Below are 18,360 nucleotides of genomic sequence, written 5' to 3' on the forward strand. Positions count from 1 at the left end.
TGATGTGTGATTATGCACAACATGATCGCAAGGGATGAGGGTGAAGATGTTGTCGGAGGTCTGGAATTTGAGAACATGGTGATCATATCCAACTTCTATATCATAATCCAGACTCGTTTGATGAGTTTATTCAAATGCCTCAACAAATTTGCCATCGACCAACTCATGAGCAACTCAAGAAAGATTTGATTGAACATTTATGGACGGTTAATGAGGACAACTCAAAGATATGTGTGGGTTAAATTAAAGTTTGAATTATTATTTGAAAATTTTGAGTTGTGATATTATAATAGTCAGAGCCGCTGTCGTATTTGAATATTTTTACTCATTTGGACAAATACAGTGTTTGTTCTAGGCCGGCGTTGAAGATTCCCTAACATGATGGTCCAAATAGAAGTGTGTTGCGTGTGTGCTTGCTACTAACAAATAAAGTGCGAGAGGCGAAGCATTTAAAAAAGATTGATAGACTAGGACACCTCACGAGACTAAATTGCGGTACCACGGTTGTGTTGAAGTTTGTCGAAACGCTAAAAGTTTGCCAAAAAATCATCGATTTTTAGTGCTCCCTCCATCTACTAATACAAGGCCACTTCATTTTTATGCCTAATTTTGATCATTAATTTTACCAACAAAATACGAGTTATATGTTAATGCCATTGAATGCACATTTTAAGAACTTTTCAATTGTATATTTTTATGACATAAAACTAGTATTCTTTTGATAAAAATTGTAGGTCAAAATTTGACACGAAAAACGAAGTGGTTTTGTATATAATGAAATAGATTGTTTTCGTAAAAAAATATTCATATATAAAAATAGACTGAGTACATTTTTACGAGAACCACTAACCGCTCGGTTGACCGCATTTTTTCGAAATGTGATCAAACAGCAATTAGTGGTTCTGTTAAATTTTTACTGAAAACAGTCCTTTTTGTACATTTTTAACGTTTGAGTGGTTTTAGGCCCAAAAAAAGTGGTTCTGTTAAAATTTTACTGAAAACGGTACTTTTTGTACATTTTTTACGTTTGGGTGGTTTTAGGCAAATTGCGACGTAATTGTGGTGAGTTTTTTTGTAATTTAGTCCCTCGCCGAAGCAGGGCTCGGATTGGGGGTTTGAATCATTTACCCAATTTTATATGGGGCTTGATAATTTACCCCAGTTATGTCAGTGGATAGTGGCCCTGGACCCACCCGTCAGTATCGGGGACAAATTATCAAAGTTAAAGTGGTGCAAAAGATCTTGGCACAGCCGCGTCGCGTCGGGCTCGCACCCTGTCCCAGATCACGATTTGCCACCGCGAATCCGCGACCACCAGCAGCTGCAACTTCGTCATCGCGTAGCTCGAATCTTATCCCGCTTATTATCTGCAGCCATGGCCGCGGCCAGCTTCCTCCTAAGCCCCAGGGTGACGCTGCCCCTGCGCCGAGGATCCCGCCTCCTCGTGTCCTGCTCCGCCACTTCGCCATCCTCCTCGTCAGGTGTCGGCTCCCTTCTTCGGTTCCAACATACAACGGGAAACGCAGCTGTGTATGTAGTGTAGTTGAAAGATTCAATGTAGTACTGGTAGTACTTATCAGATTCTTCTTCCCTCGCAGATGCTGCTGGAGGGGTGGGATTCCAGGGAAGGGTGGGGTTCTTGGGCCTCGGGATCATGGGCGCCCCCATGGCATCAAACCTCATCAAGGCTGGGTGATTCCCTGCGCTTCTACTTCTGTCTTTCTTCCTTCTTTTCCCTTTTGTTGTTACTAGGAGACATACGGTTTTACTTCGGTACCTTGTCTTCTTGTCTTGGATTTTTATAAAATTTTCATCGGTATTAAGTACTAATTAGTAGTTTGACTGAATTTGACCTCGTAATCAAAATATCAAATGTATGGTTTTATGCATATGATTTTACTGTCGTCATGACCCGTGACTGGTGTTCTTGGTGATCTGCAGTTGTGATATTACAGTTTGGAACAGAACCAAGAGCAAGTGTGATCCTCTTCTCAGCCTCGGTGCCAAGTATGCTCCATATCAACTCAATTGTGATCTATAACCATCTTCTACTTATCAAATGTGTGCCATTTCCAAAACAACTACCTGAGGGACCGTCTGTAGCTTGTGGATTCCGGACGAAACCACACCACCTCATAAGTGAAACTTGATATATAACTATAAAACTCTCACAAGTTCACTAGTAAACACAACTACGTTTTTTTCTTCGATGACTACCTTGTTCTGCTCTACTTTATTTGAAAAGATTATATTTTTCAAAAATCTTCTACTGTACATCTAGATAGCTAGCCCCCACTAATCTATTTCTCTCAACATGCAAGCATGTCACCTCATCATGTAACATGCATGGGAAAAGGCCCGCCTCAACATGCAAACATGCATAAGAATTTCCATTCTATTATGCTATTTATATTTAATAAATACTCCCTCCGTTCCAAAATAAGAGTCGCTGATTTAGTACAAAGTTTTACTAAATCAATGACACTTATTTTGGGACGGAGGGAGTATTTTACAACTATACAGCAATCAAACATAACAAATCATATATATTTTCATTTTATAGTTATCATATTATTGCCCCAAATATCCATGTACGATATAATCAAATATATTACAAAACATTCCAGCAACAACGTGCGGGGTATCATCTAGTTCCGCTAAAAACTGTTCCCACTTGAAAGAGACCAAAGATTATGTTTTGAATGGTTGTAGTCTATTAGATAGTTTCATGTTGTTGATATTGATCAAAGTTAAGAGACAGTATTGCGTGTAACATAAGATGTATGCAACACTCCGCTTGATTGATTCTCTCATACAAGAGGATGGCTCCCTACAGGTTCGAATCTTCACCCGCCAGAGTTGCATCATCTTGTGATGTCACCTTTGCAATGCTTGCTGACCCAGAAAGCGCGGTATAAGTTCCGTTTCAGCATTCCAATTGTCATTTCTTTTATTCGTGAAGTCTCAGCATGATGACATACCTAATCATGTCCATAAACGATTTATTCCAAAGTTTGAGGTTGCATGCGGCGCTAATGGAGCCGCAGAAGGGATGGCCGCAGGGAAAGGGTAAGTGGTACTAATTACTCTCAAGAAAAAGGGTCAGAAATTCCAGAGCATTTGCAGAACAGCAGAAGTAGACCTTGAAAACATCATATTTTCTCTTGCTTGTCCGTCATAGGTATGTCGATGTTTCGATCATATTTGTCTTGCTTGTCTGCCGTAGGTATGTCGATGTGTCGACAGTCGATGATGCAACATCTAAGCTAATCGGCAAACGTATTACAAGTACTGGGGCATCTTTTCTCGAGGTAGTTTTTGGTCCATGTCATTGCTTGTACCGTTGTTGTATCGAATTGTTAATTTTGTTGTCTGGATGTGTAACTAGCGATGTAATTTCAGTGCTTCTACTCTTGGTCCAATGCTTACTTGATGATTTTTCAGTAGGCTCCAGTTTCAGGCTCAAAAAAGCCAGCAGAAGATGGACTGCTGATCTTTCTTACTGCAGGTAAACTTGTTTCTTCATGCTTGGTCATTGAGAAAATCTAGTAGTTAAATCTCCTTTTTCTTCTGACACCTTAAATTGTCAATATGATTGATTGCACAAGGTGATGAATCCTTGTACAAGAGAGTGGCGCCTCTACTTGATGTCATGGGCAAGGTTAACATCTCTAATCAGAAAGAGGCACTAGAATAAGAAAAATAGTTGCGTGCTGATAAGAGAATGTGCTTACATTTTCCGTACTCTGAAAGCAGTCAAGATTTTATCTTGGGGATGTCGGGAATGGCACAGCAATGAAGCTCGTGGTTAATATGGTGATGGGGAGGTAAAGTGGAACCTCATTTATGTGGATCCTATGTATGGTCATGGAGATTATCAAATCTTAGGTTTTACTGATCCTTGCGGTGAAACACTGCAGCATGATGGTCTCATTTGCAGAAGGGCTACTCCTGAGTGAAAAAGTGGGGTTAGACCCGAATACTGTCGTCGAGGTAGCTTTACGAAAACAAGTATAGTAACCTGCAACATGTCAAGAGAGTTTTTCGTCTAACCCAGGGTGCACTGGTCGTCCAACAGGTGATTTCACAAGGTGCTATCAATGCTCCCATGTTCTCCCTCAAGGGCCCTTCCATGGTTAAAGCTGCATACCCTACTGCCTTTCCCCTGAAACATCAGCAGAAGGTAAGCAGAGCACTGAAAAAGAAAGTTGCATTGTTGCACCTCGTCTTAATCTGATGCTGAGAAGAAACGCATGACAGGATCTAAGGCTGGCGCTGGCCCTGCAGAATCGGTGTCCCAGCCCATTCCTACAGCTGCAGCTGCAAACGAGCTGTACAAGGTAGCGAAATCGCTGGGCCTCGCCGACCAGGACTTCTCCGCGGTCATTGAGGCGCTCAAGGCCAAAGTGCAGAGCTCACAGCACTAGATATTGTTTCTTCAGCCGGCCAAGTTTGAGTGTGGCATTCAAATGTATTCGCCCATCTTGTCTCTTTTGCGGACATATAAATGTGCTTGTTTTACAGGCAGAGTGTATACAGAAATGTAAAATGAATATATACAGAATATGAACCCATGCAAAGGGGGAAAGGGTATCGATATTTTTGGTATGTTTGTAATCAAGTTTGGTCATCGCAGTCAGATGTTAGAAATGGTAAAGATAACCTAGCAAATTTATGGTCCCAACCGAACTATCTGACCAACCGTGACCACTTCTCAAAACAAAAACAAAAAACCAACGGTGTGTGCGTGTGTATGTGGTGTGTATGTGAATATGTCTTTGAAGCTTTGGTTCCATTATATATACTACACCCTCCTTTTCCGCCAAGAAAACACCCCCTCCATAAGATGTTCTAAAAAATAATCGAATCAGATGTATATACACGCAATTTAGTGTGTTTGTTCACTCGCTTTAGTCTTTGTGTACTCCCTTCGTTCTTAAATACTATATAAATCTTTTTAGATATTCCAATATGACTACATATACGGATATATATAGACATAGTTTAAAGTGTAGTTTCATTCATTTTGCTCCGTACGTAGTTCATATTAAAATCTCTAAAAAGTTGTATTTAGAAAGAGTAGTTCATATTAATAAAATATTCAGAACATCTTGTAACAGTGATCGGAGGGAATACTATATAACATGAGTTTCATCGTAGGCACAAAGAACGTACGTGCGGGTGCGGAACACAGACAATGAGGGTGACGAGGGCTGAGCCGGTGCTCGTGCACGCTGCCGGTGACGTTCCCGCCGCCGACGAGTACTACTTCCTCTCCAACCTCGACCAGAATGTGGCAGTGCTCATGAAAACCGTGCACGTCTTCAGCCCGTCCAGCGCCCGCGACGACGCGGCCGCCGTGATCATGGACGCCCTGGGCAGGGTGCTCGTGCACTACTATCCATTCCAGGGGAGCCTGGTGGTCAGCGCCGACGACGGGAGGCTCTCGGTGCGGAACGACCGCCGTGGCGTGCCTTTCGTCGTTGCGGACGCCGACTGCGAGCTCAAGGAGATCGGGGACGTCGTACTGTCAGCACCCGACGCCGCCGCGGTTCAGGGGCAGCTCGTGTTCGTCGGCCGTAGTAACTCCAAGGACAAGTGCGACGACGAGCTGGGGGCGCCTCTACTGAGCGTGCAGGTCACCAGGTTCAGGTGCGGCGGCTTCGTGCTCGGGCTCTCCATGAACCATTGCCTGGCGGACGGCGTCGCCGCGGCGGAGTTCCTCCGCTCCTGGGGCGAGATGGCCCGCGGCGTGGCCCTCTCCTCCCCGCCCTTCCTCGACCGCACCGTGCTGCGCGCCAGGACGAGCCCCACGGTCGCCTTCCCGCACGAAGAATTCGCGGAGATGGAGGACGTGTCCGGCCTCGCCGGCCTCCGCGACGAACCGCGCGTGCACCGGGCCTTCGCCATCGACCCCGGCAGGCTCGCGCGGCTGAAGCGGCAGGCGTGCGCGTGCTCCACCTTCGTGGCACTGACGGCGTTCGTCTGGCGCGCGACGTCGCGCGCCATGAGGATGTGCCCTGAGCAGAAGAGCAAGCTCATGTTCGCCGTCGACGGCAGGCGGCGCGTCGACCCGCCGCTGCCTCGAGGTTTCTGCGGGAACGCCGTCGTCTTCGCCTGCTGCGTGTCCACCGCCGGCGAGCTCCTCTGCGGGCCGGTGTCCGCTGCAGCCCGGTGGATACAGGACGCCATCAGGCGCACGGACGACGCGTTCATCCGTTCGGCCATCGACTACGTGGAAGTGGCCGATGGCCGGGCACCGTCGATGACGGCGACGACGCTGGTGACGGCGTGGAACCGTCTTGGGTTCCACGCGGCCGATTTCGGGTGGGGCGACGCCGCACGGTCTGGCCCTGCGGAGCTGCCGCGCGGGGAGGTGGTCATGTTTATGCCGGACGTGCGTGACGGCAGCATCGTGGTGCTTCTTGGCCTGCCGCGGTCGTGCATGCAAGAGTTCCAAGACATGGTAGATTTGATCTAAAACTAGCCTACTTTGGCCATTTTAGCTTCCTTCGTAATGTGTGCATGCATGGGATCTCAATCTCAGCGTTACGGCTGATGAGCAGAATATTATTGGCAACTTTCATGACCAAACGTATACCGTACAAATACAATGGCAGATTTTAACGATAACAATTATTGAGATGTGAAGTTGTCAACAGCAAACTCAACTCAAACACTAGCTAACATGTGCCTGCTACCATGTGTGAATTTTCCTCCATGTGTTTCTTTCTCTATTCACACCCCAAGCAACATCGATGTGTCCTCGTGTTTGATGCAGCAGTGTAGCGTATTCTTCCTGGGGGATACTCATCAGCTGACAGTTTGACGGAACAACCTGCTAATTTGGTGAATTAATATACACAATGCAGACCTATGGATGCTAAGACCCGATACCAGCAACTCCCTTGGCTTGCGCTGCCGCTTGTTGTGCTGCCGCCGCGGCTGCGGCCGCAGCCGCTGCCGCTGGAGATGGGGGTGAAGCTGGCGTCTTCTGTGGGGCTTCAACAGCATGCCCCTGCGGCTGTTTGTTATCTACTTGGGCCAACAAGTTCTTTATTTGGGTTCCGCTCATGGTTTCATGCTCAAGAAGTGCATTGGCTAGAGCATGGAGCTCCTTGTTGTGTTTGGTGAGGATAGCCTTTGCATTGTTGTATGCTTTCTCCAAGAAATTCTTCACCTCCTCCTCAATTAGAAGCCTCGTTTCTGAGCTCATAGTCTTTCCGTCCTCTTCATAGTTGTATGAAACAAGACCCACCTGCTTGCTCATACCATACTGAGTAACCATTGCTCTTGCCATCAAAGTTGCTTGCTCAAAGTCCGATGAAGCACCGGATGTCACCTCGCTATCCCCAAATATAAGCTCCTCTGCCACCCGCCCTCCCATGCACACATCCAATCTTGCTAGCATCTGTTTCCTTGACACGCTAGTCTCATCTTTGTCAGGGAGCTGAGCCACCATCCCAAGGGCCATCCCCCTGGGCACGATGGTAGCTTTGTGGACAGGATGTGCACCATCCGTGTGCATGGCAACAAGGGCATGCCCTCCTTCATGGTATGCTGTCAGCTTCCTGCACTCATCAGAGATAACTGCTGACTTGCGCTCACTACCCATCATGATCCGGTCCTTGGCATACTCCAGATCATTCATGCTAACGGATTTTGCGCCATCCATGGCAGCTCTAAGAGCAGCCACATTCACCAAGTTAGCAAGATCAGCACCTGAAAATCCTGGTGTTCCCCTGGCAATGATCATCAAATCCACATCATCACCCTTTAAGACCTGCAATTATGTGCAGAGGGATATGAGATCACATTTTAATATTGATATAGCATGACGACAAAAATTCCCAAAATTACCTTTGACATGTGGACCTCTAAGATCTGACGTCTGCCCTCAACATCTGGATTGGGAACAACAATATGACGATCAAAGCGCCCAGGTCTGACTAGTGCTTTATCTAATGACTCTGGGAAGTTAGTTGCAGCGATGACAATTATCCCCTCATTCTGCTTAAAGCCATCCAGCTCAACAAGCAACTGATTCAAGGTCATCTTCATATACTGCTGATCCTTTGGATTTCTACTCCCACCAATTGCATCAATTTCATCAATGAATATGATACAAGGCGATCGTCTTTTTGCTGCAGCAAAAAGATCCCTCACTCTTCTAGCTCCCACGCCTACAAACATCTCCTCAAACTCACTACCGCTGCACGAGAAAAAAGGGACGCTGGCTTCCCCAGCAATAGCCCTCGCTAACATGGTCTTGCCAGTGCCAGGAGGACCAACAAGCAGAACACCTTTTGGCAGTTTTCCCCCAAGACGTGTAAAACGCTGCAAAACATACAGGCCGGTTATGAATATCAAATTAAGCAGATATAATGCCAACAATGGAGGACTGGATATAGCAAGGATACACATAAACAGTGGCTAACAACTCATTTCTACACCACAAAATGTGAACTACATAACTTAGCATTTAATAAGCAATTCAGCTGAGGACAAACAAATTGGACAGAAATAAAGCACAACACTAAGAAGACAACAAGACCTCTTCTGGCAAAATCAAACAACAGTGTTGAATTAAGCAAGCTATTCATAGATCAAATGCGTTACAGAACAAAAAACAAAATAATTCACTTCAAAAGTTGAATGTAATGTGAAGCAGTTCACAATATGGCTAGGCAAAAGTTAATCCATAGCACCGGCAATTAAACCTATTCAATTGTCAATGGTTTATTGCTAGAAAGAGTAGCTGGTAGAAGCACTGCTAAATGGAAAAAATAATAAACGGTTTACCTTTGGATCTCGAAGGTAGTGAACTATTTCCTCGAGTTCGGCTTTGGCTTCATCAACACCTTTTACATCACTAAATTTCGTACTAGATTCCATGCTTGGTTGAACCTCTTCGTTTAGGCCAAGGCCTACAAGGATTTTATCAAATTTATTACTGGGATGAAATCCAATTTGGAATTAGGATATTAGTCTTTCAGATCGTTGAGAAAACCAAACCTTTGCTGATTCCTCTATCCTCAATGAGAGCCCCGATGCCCGAAATTAAAAGGAAAGTCAGTGCAATGCTTCGGAAGGTGCGCCAAAGCTGATCCTTAAATTGACCTGTTTCTGCTGTAACCATGTGAATAGGCGCATTCGCAGTGCCAATAATTCCATCTTTTGTCACTTGACCAGCACTCTTTAATGCCGGCACGCTACCAAGGCTTCCTTCTGACCTTTCTGAAGCAGCAAGACCTAACAGGTATACCACGCACGAGTTTTAAGCCACATAATACGAAAACTAGTCATTATGGAATGATGCTCAGGCTCCATCAGATGGAACGTAACTGTAAACTCATTTCCGCAGAAAACTGAAACAGCCTTAACCAACGACAGATCAACTTAAACTGTAGAAGGTAAAATAAAATAGTAGGGAAAGAATGATGCTTGTTCTAGTTGTTAGTTTCTGTATTGGTTTTTATTATTTCACGTTGCAGATTTTCAGCAACAACTGCACATCCTGCTTCCAATGGAACATTACCAATTTTGTGAAAATTAATCTTTTATTAGTAATATATCTCAGTACAGCCCTGAGCTACTAGAGTAGTGCAGTGCAACATGATTGTAAACTAAAAACACGTAGTACAAGGTTATCATTTATCTAACTGTAGTACAAGTGACTGATAGTCCACGAGCAATAAAGAAAAACATATTGAAGTAATCAGGAGTTTAGGACTAGGGTACATGATATAATAACATATACTCCCTCCGTCCCAAAATAAGTGACTCAACTTTGTACTTTGTGCTAAAGTTAGTATAAAGTTGAGTCACTTATTTTGGGACGGATGGAGCATATGCTATAGAAAGAAGTATATATGAACAATTTCCAATCATGCTTGAACCTTCTTGACTATTTAAAAAAGAAAAAACAGACACAGCAGCATGCCCCACAAGGCAGAGTAAGATATTTTGAGGATATAGGTACCTCTTTGCAATGTTTTTAGCAAGGTGCTATCATCCAGCCTGTCGACCTTCACAAGAGCTTTTACATACTCAGAGAGTGCTGAAGGATTCGAATGCAACAAAGGCTGGCTTTCAAATATTTTTATCACACGCTCTGGGTCACTTCTGTATATCTCTTTTAGCATAGAAGCTTCACTCTGGGAGCCCAGGTCTCGCATGCTGCGTGAAAGGCCACCAAAATAGCTCGAATGATACCTCTCATGTAAGTTCCTGAGTGTGCCACCTGCATTGATCATCCCCAGCACACACAAAAAACGATAAAAGAAAGGTAAAAGAATTATCCCCGAGAGCAATGGTAACAAAACACTAACTACAGAATAAAAATAAATAGACCATAATGGCCCTCATGGACTGTTTTAATGCAAATAAAAGGTAAGAAGGGGCAGACAGATAAAGATATATGTTTAATATGCAGATATAGACACTCACATTTTTAATAAGTTTAAAAGTTTCAAATGACACACTGTTAGATTAAACAGTAAAGTAGAGACGGTTACAATTTGAGCCAAGATGCTGTCGTTGTACAAAGACCATATACCTGCACTGATGTCACTTCTAAGTGACGTCAGAGGAGAGGAGGCTGCCAACTCATTATAGATTGCATATGCTGATTGGTTCCTTGCAGCCTGCAATTAAAAAAAATGTATACCTGAATTAAGTCTTGCATACACATAAATATATACGGCAACAAGAACAGCAGAAGGCAAAATAACTGAGCAAATTAATCGAATGCAAGGAACAAGTGTAGCTGGGGCATTCGGCTTGGCCAGGGATCCAGGAAGTAGAAACTCAGAGTCTCAGACATGCCTCCAAATCCCCAAACCATGACCCCTAAACAACTTCCCTGAATTCCCCATCCTACACGGCAGTGTACACAGCAAGTTCCACCACCGCCTCCAGAAGCAATGCTACCTGCAAGAGGGGCCCTTGGGCAGCACGGAGCCATCGGGAACTGAGTGAAAAGCAAGATTTAGATCTGGAGAGGCTCACCCTTATCCGCATCCGACACATGGCGAATTGATCAATTGAAGCTGCTGATAGTAGATAAGGCCAACCAGAGCTGTTGAGCCTCGTTATCGTGTGTGGTTCTCGATTAGCTGTCGTATTGGGATTTTTTTCCAGATGTTGATCGAAGTAAGCGAATGGGTAACCTGATTGGGTGGTGCATGAAAAAAATTGTTGGCACATTTGAAGAGACTTTGGTAGATTATTATTGTCGATGCATGTACTTGTTCTTCCAACCCATCAGCAAAGATGGCGAAGCAAATCACATTGGTCAAAGACAGAGTTACTCAAGCACCGCAGCGGTAGAGAAAGAACAGAGCGCTGCCACATGTGAAACTAAGACCAAACATAGCTTACCCAGTGGAATTAAGCTATATCAATTCTATGTTAATTATGACTTGGTACGGAGTACTTCCTAGAATAATTACAAGTGTTTAGCGCTTGGCCCGGGATTTGGTAGAATCCTGGCTCCGCCACTATTTAACTATAATTTCTTTCTGAAATCTGAACTATCTCCATGCTCAAACATATAGCAATACATACTAAACTACCTTTTCTGGTCGAATCCTGGCTCCGGCACTGTCAATCATAAATCTTTCTGATAAATCTCCATGCTCAAACATAGCAATACATACTACACAACTTTTTCTAGCATACCGCATACCTAGACAACTGACACAAGCCGGTCCTGACTTAAACTTTCCAATACCTACAAATTCGTCAAAGCAATCTGACAACTTTTGATACAAAATAAAATCCATTACACAAGCATCCACAATCAGGAGGATTAACTAACCTGAAATCCACAAGCATCCAAGATAAAAGGGATCACGCTTATAAGGTCACAACTAGAATTAGCCGTCTTTCGTTCTGAAGTCTAATGAAACCACGGCTACATCCCTCCCTCCTATCCCATCACAATCGCGCCCCCCGCGAAAGGAGAAGTGCGGACGAAGAAAAGCAAGAAGAAAGTTAATAGAAAACACACCTGAGAGAGGACGCGCCGCCACGCCATGTGCCCCAAATCTCAAATCCGCCGCCGCCTCCCCCGACGAGATCCCGAGTCCCAGGGAAGCAGAAACGCCCAAAGGCGGAAGATTGGATTGGATTGGATTGCAGTTGGGGTGCAGAGGAACGGACTGGTGCTAACGGGAGGCTCAGAGGGACGACGCCGCGGAGGCGAAAGATTCAGCTGCGGCGTGGTGCGCCGCGGCGGGCGGGAGGAAGCGGCGCGAGGAAACAGCCCACGTCACGAGGCGCAAGGGAGACGAGTAGTCAGATTTTTCTTTTCTCTTCTTTACCGGAGGCGGAGGCTCTAGTAAAAGCATTACTAGTAGAACCCCTAAACCCTCAAATCCTTATAGCAGTTTTAAGAATTGAGAAGTACCATTTTTTGACATTTTTAAAGATTGAAAAACAGGGGAAAAAACTAAAACCCTCAAATCCAACCTTTAAACTGCTTTAAGGGTTGGATTTGAGGGTTCTAGTCTTTGCCTCAACCCTAACCTTTAAATCTATCATTTCACATATTACACATTTCATCATATGACATATCACAAATTCCATCATATTTGACATAAAACAATAATCATTCTAGTTATTATTACAACATCGAATAAAACAATAATCATTCAAATTATTTCAACAATGTTTGAGCAAATTACACTAATTGTTCGAATCAAATAGGACATAGAAAAGTAAAACAAAGATACATCATGGGCCAATGCGCCGCCCATCCAACTGCCAGTGGTGCTCTATTAGATCATCCCGGAGCCGACCATGAGTGGTTGCATCCTTAATCTCACGATGTACTTGAAGAAAAGCGTGTATGCGAGAAGGGTTTCTTTCCGGTTGCACACGGGTACCAACATTGTCATAGAAACAAGGGAGGTTTAACCCTCTTTCATCCTCTAGGATCATGTTGTGTAGAATCACACAGCATTTCATGATGTTCATCAAGGTTTTTTTGTCCCAAAACCGAGCTGGACCACGAACTATGGCAAACCTTGCTTGCAAAACACCGAAAGCTCTCTCAATATCCTTGCGGGCTGCCTCTTGTGCCTTGGTGAAATGAGCCTCTTTTCTTGTTAAGGGCACCCCTTTTTTTCCTTGATGGATTTCACAAGAGTTGCCCATTCGGGATAGATGCCATCGATGAGATAGTATCACATTGAGTACTTATTGTCCATGATTTTGTAGTTGCAAGCTGGAGCATCCCCAGAAATTAATCTTTTGAACAAAGGAGATCTATTGAGGATATTGATATATTGAGTGTTCCCGGCAACCCAAAGAATGCATGCCAAATCCATGTGTCCTGAGATGCTACAGCCTCAAGCACAATGGTAGCATCACGGCTTTTACCGCAATACATTCCGTGCCATGCCTTTGGGCAATTTTTCCACCTCCAATGCATGCAGTCAAGACTACCTAGCATCCCCGGCCATCCCCTTTTTTCATTCATTTCCATTAATCTCTTTGTATCTTCCTGGTTTGGTGCCCGAAGATACTGCTCACCGTACAACCGAATGACCAACTTGGCAAACCTACGGACTGACTCCGTGGTTGTATCTTGCCCAATGCGAGGATACTTGTCGGTATAATCCGCGGGTATGCCATAAGCGAGTACCCGCATTGTCGCCGATATCTTTTGATATGCACTAAACCCCATGATACCGGCGGCGGATCTACGACGTTTAAAGTAATAGGAGGCGGCCTCACAATCGGTGACAATCTTCACAAACAAACTACGCCGCATTCGGTACCTTCTGCGGAAGAGACGAGGAGGGTATGTAGGTACCTCCGCGAAGTAGTCTTCCATCAAATGCTCGTGCCCGAGAGCGCGGTTCCGGTAGATGGTGACTCGCCCCATCTTCGACCCTCTCCTCTGATCCATCAGCTTCACACGTTTTTCAAAGGATTGCATGTCGATGAGGAGGCTCATCATCTCGACTCCGACGCCGAGCAGTTTTCGACCCACGATGAAGATGCAGAGATGTGATATTCAAGATCTTCTTTCCATCACCTGGAGTCGTAGCGTCACTCTTTGCCCTTTTTGGTGTCTCGCTGCCAAAGGGGGAGAGAGTGTAGGGATTTGTTTCTTGTGTCGTGCTTTGAGTCGTCTTGTGGTTTCTTGTGTGTTCTCTCGGTGTCTTTATTTGGTTTGGTTTGGTGTGAGACCTAAGTTCTAGACATATGGTGTGAGACATATGCTCCCTATCGCTACCTTATTACTTATGTCTATTCAGAGTACTGTAGTTTATTATAAGATGCATGCTTGTCCTGTTTATTCTCTTCTCTCATATATCTTGTGCTTAGTATTGTTGGACTATAAAATATAGGGGGAGTGTTGATCCGAATGTGTGTGTCTTGCCATATCTAGGTGCACACATTCTGGGGGAGCCCGTCTATATTTTGTAATTCTTAGTTTTCTTCGTTTTATTTCTTTTCCTTGCGCAAATCCCTAGTTGTCGTCAATCCACCAAAAGGGGGGAGGTTGTTACGGCATATCTCTCTCAAGGTAGTTTTGGTGATTGATGACAACATGTTTGCGGACTAATCTTGTGCTTTGAATAATTCACAGATTCTCCCCTGGCACGAGACGCTTTCTTCCCCTCGGAGTGTATTTCAAGACGGTGTAGCTCTTTCGTTTCTTTCTCGGTGGACTGGTTGCATAGAGGGCACCGTACTATCAAGAGGGGGTCCACTGGGGTATTGCATGGGTGGAATCATCACGTACACATCAGCTTCTCACCCTCCGAGATTTTCCGTTCCATTGTAGAGTTCTTTCCTCTCTTCCTTGTTCTGTCTGGGTCCAAGCGGTAGTACCGCGCACCCAGCGGTAGTACCGCTGAGGAGACACAAGCGGCAGTACCGCTCCACAGCGGTAGTACCGCCTGTGGCTCCACAGCAGTAGTATCGATGGGGTGCCTGGCACCTCCGCCTCGTCCTCAGCATCTTTGAGAGATTCTCTCTCTCCTATGCAACCCAGCGGTAGTACCGCACTGCCAGCGGTAGTACGGCCGAAGGGTCACAAGCGACAGTATCGCTGTCCTGGCGGTAGTACCGCCCCCTCTCAGCGGTAGTACCGCCCTGTGCGGGGCTGGTTGGTGGGGGGCAACACTTGGATTGTTACCCCCACTATAAAAGGGAGTCCCCTTCTTCTCTTTGACCTACCTCTTCCTCCCCCAAGCTCCATTTATTGCTCAAGCTCTATTAAATACTCCAAACTCCATTTTCGCCCGATCTATCTCTCTAGCCAATCAAACTTGTTGATTTGTTCGGGAGTGGTTGAGAAGGTCCCGATCTACACTTCCACCAAGGGATTTTCGATTCCCCCACTCATCCCTAGCAGATCTTGTTACTCTTGAGTGTTTGAGCACCCTAGACGGTTGAGGTCACCACGGAGCCATAGTCCATTGTGGTGAAGCTTCGTGGTCTTGTTGGGAGCCTCCGATTAAGTTGTGGAGATTGTCCCAACCTTGTTTGTAAAGGTTCGGTCGCCGCCTTCAAGGCCACCAATAGTGGAATCACGGCATATCGCATTTTGTGAGGGCGTGAGGAGAATACGGTGGCCCTAGTGGCTTCTTGAGGAGCATTGTGCCTCCACACCGCTCTAACGGAGACGTACTTCCCCTCAAAAGGAAGGAACTTCGGTAACACATCCTCATCTTCACTGGATCCACTCTTGGTTATCTCTTACCTTTACTTGTGCAAACTCTTTAGTGTTTCTTCCCTTGCTTGCTTGTATGCTTGTTGTTATTGCATCATATAGGTTGCTCACCTAGTTACACATCTAGACAACCTACTTTGATGCAAAGTTTAATTTGGTAAAGAAAAGTAAAAATTGGTAGTTGCCTATTCACCCCCCCCCTCTAGTCAACCATATCGATCCTTTTAATTGGTATCAGAGCCTCGTCTCTTTATTAAGGACTTTACCGTCCAAAGAGTATGGTTGATACCATAGACGGTGTGGAGGAACACTCCGGTGTGAATCCGATCTCGTCTACGGGCGATGGGGGAACCTCGATCTCTTGTGAGGAGTTCAATGTGGCCTTGGAGACATTGAAAACCTCCATGACGACCGAAGTTGAAAGCATGTTTACTAAATTTCTTGAGGGGCTTAAACTATCCACTGCACCGTTGAAAGTGGGTGACCCCGCCAACAAGGTGACGGATGCTATCCCCGACAAGGGGGAAGCTAGTAGTGAAAAGGCTCCTTCTAGTGGTAAGAATGGCACCGGCATCTTTGCCCATGTGGAACCACAACTTGTTTATGGTGGACCGGTTCCTTCCACTCATTTGAATCATGTCGGTCCTCCCCCTAAGATTGTGAAAAATGAGGATTTTGATTCTTGGGTTTACCGCTTTAAATGTCATTTAAATCATGTGAACACTAACCTTTGGAGAATCATTGAAGAAGGTTTCTATCCACATGATCCAAGCAACTTCACTCCTCGAGAAGCCGCGGACAATCAATTCAATGAGAATGCTCTCTTCATCATTCAAGATGCAATTCCACCCGAAGACCTACCTCATCTTCGTCCCTTCGCCTTGGCCAAAGATGCATGGCATTGTGTTGTCTCTCTCTACGGGGGGAGTGCAAGCATTCAACGCTCCAACTATGAAGTGGTACAAGATGAGGCCGATGAGTTTGCAATGAAAGAAGATGAAGAACCTCGTGAGATTTATCGGAGAGTAACCAAACTCGCGGTCTCGCTACGAGATCACGGGAGCAAGGACACGGATGACAATTGGATCAAGCGCAAATTCCTCAAGGTAATGATGCCCTATCACAAGGCCATGTCCTCCGTCATTCGTCAAAGACCGGACTTCCACACTTTGACCTCAAGCGAAGTGTTGAATGAGTTTGTGGCCATGAACATTTTGGACAAGACCACCGACAATGCGGTGCTCCGTTCTCAACGGGCAAAGAAGCCTAACCTTGCATTGAAGGCCAAGCTCACCGTGGAAGAAGAAGAAGAGGAAGAAGAGGAGAGCAACCCCGAAGATACGAAGTATGCATATCATGAACACATGGCACTTGCTTCAAGGCAATTTTGGAGTAAGAAAAACTCGAGGCCAAACTTTAGCAAAAACAACTCGAGTGGCACGAGGGGCAAGCAACGTGTAAGGACTTGCTACAATTGCGGCAACGTGAGTCATTTCGTTGCGGAATGCCCGTATGAGAAGAGGGAAGACAATGGTGGCAAGCTCATCCGAAAGGACAAGGCCAAGTCGTTCCCCAACAAGAACAACTTTACCAAGAAGACTCCTCCCAAGGCTTTGGTTGTGCAAGAAGAGTACAATGAGGATGATGACGATGATGAAGATGATGGGTCGGTTGCCATGGCCTCCGTTGCCATTGCGACGACGTCACGGGTGTCTCTCTTCGACTCACCCAATGAGAGCATCACTGCCAAGTGCCTCATGGCTAAAGCCACCAACAAGGTAACCCCCAACATCAAAACTACCATCATTAATCATCCTTCTCCGACGGATAGCATTAATGAACTTGAGGGAGCTAATGTGGAGGCTAACGAGTTTGAGGCCTTTATGGGCAAACTCAAGGGAAAATCCAAGAAGCACTTTGTTGCTCTCTTGGAACAACTTGGTGAAGCCAATGACATGATCGAGGCTCACGAAGACACCATCACTAAGATGGAAGGGCATAGTCGCGACTATGCCGATGAGATTTCGGATCTTTCCAATGCTCTTGAGGAAGAGCGTGGTCTACGTTTGGCTCTTGAGGAGTCACACAACGTTGATCATGCTAAGTTAAAGAAAGATTATGATCATGTCCTCATAGTTTCTCATGTGCTAAACTCCGAGAAGGCCGAACTTGAGGTTGATCTTGCTAGACTCAAAGAGGAGTTTGATCTACTTGACAAGGCTCACAAGGTCTTGAAGGGTGCTCATGCTAGCCTCAAAGAGTCTCATGATCAACTTCAAGTAAAGCTAACCAAGGAAAAAGCCACTTTCCCTCGTATGATGTTAATTGATAATGCAAATGCTACTAACCCGTGTTGTGAGCATGTGCATCTCGTTGAGGAGAACGCTAAGCTAAAGGGACAACTTGAGAGAGGTCTTGCAACTTGCATACAAGGCAAGAAGAACCTCAACGATCTCTTGATCAACCAAAAGGGGTTGTGGCCAAGGAAGGGGTAGGGTACGTGCCCGACTCCAAGAACAAGAAGAAGAATGACAAGACCAAACGACCTCCTCCTCTCATGCAAACCTTTGTGAAGGAGGGAGAGAGTGCCTTCGAGGAGAAGAAGAAGAACAATGTCAAGAAGGGCAATGCCACCCCTCCCAACAAAGCCGGCGATTTTAATCCTT

General features: G+C 45.3%; 2 protein-coding genes and 1 pseudogene across 3 annotated transcripts; 2 read left to right on the plus strand and 1 right to left on the minus strand.

Annotated features, from left to right (window-relative positions):
- The first annotated feature begins 1,241 nt into the window (after nucleotides 1-1,241).
- Nucleotides 1,242-4,621, plus strand: LOC123061320 (glyoxylate/succinic semialdehyde reductase 2, chloroplastic-like; annotated as a pseudogene).
- A 507-nt stretch (nucleotides 4,622-5,128) lies between these two features.
- Nucleotides 5,129-6,501, plus strand: LOC123061322 (fatty alcohol:caffeoyl-CoA acyltransferase-like). The gene has a single exon (XM_044484381.1). It carries the CDS (start codon nucleotides 5,198-5,200, stop codon nucleotides 6,479-6,481), a length of 1,284 nt encoding a protein of 427 aa, XP_044340316.1. The 5' UTR covers nucleotides 5,129-5,197; the 3' UTR covers nucleotides 6,482-6,501.
- Nucleotides 6,502-6,532: 31 nt separating this feature from the next.
- On the minus strand, nucleotides 6,533-12,337 carry LOC123061321 (ATP-dependent zinc metalloprotease FTSH 5, mitochondrial). 2 transcript variants are annotated; one of them, XM_044484380.1, is made up of 8 exons: nucleotides 12,014-12,337; nucleotides 11,011-11,171; nucleotides 10,559-10,646; nucleotides 9,983-10,243; nucleotides 9,016-9,252; nucleotides 8,803-8,927; nucleotides 7,861-8,337; nucleotides 6,533-7,783 (listed from the first exon to the last, which is right to left on the minus strand). In XM_044484380.1, exons 2-8 carry the CDS (start codon nucleotides 11,029-11,031, stop codon nucleotides 6,884-6,886), a joined length of 2,109 nt encoding a protein of 702 aa, XP_044340315.1. In that variant the 5' UTR covers nucleotides 11,032-11,171; nucleotides 12,014-12,337; the 3' UTR covers nucleotides 6,533-6,883. The 2 variants fall into 2 exon arrangements, with proteins under 2 accessions (XP_044340315.1, XP_044340314.1); XM_044484379.1 differs by lacking the exon at nucleotides 11,011-11,171 and having other exon boundaries at nucleotides 12,014-12,336.
- Nucleotides 12,338-18,360: the final 6,023 nt, after the last annotated feature.

This window comes from Triticum aestivum, chromosome 3A (genome assembly GCF_018294505.1).
Source record: "Triticum aestivum cultivar Chinese Spring chromosome 3A, IWGSC CS RefSeq v2.1, whole genome shotgun sequence".
Taxonomy (NCBI): Eukaryota; Viridiplantae; Streptophyta; class Magnoliopsida; order Poales; family Poaceae; genus Triticum; species Triticum aestivum.

Excerpts from the sequence above, each read along its gene's own strand:
- LOC123061322 (XM_044484381.1), top strand. The coding sequence starts at position 5,198 with ATGAGGGTGACGAGGGCTGAGCCGGTGCTCGTGCACGCTGCCGGTGAC.
- LOC123061321 (XM_044484379.1), bottom strand. The coding sequence starts at position 12,040 with ATGGCGTGGCGGCGCGTCCTCTCTCAG. Across the intron at positions 10,647-12,013 it reads GGCGGCGCGTCCTCTCTCAG|GCTGCAAGGAACCAATCAGC; the intron begins GTGTGTTTTCTA and ends TTTTAATTGCAG. Across the intron at positions 7,784-7,860 it reads TAGAGGTCCACATGTCAAAG|GTCTTAAAGGGTGATGATGT; the intron begins GTAATTTTGGGA and ends ACATAATTGCAG.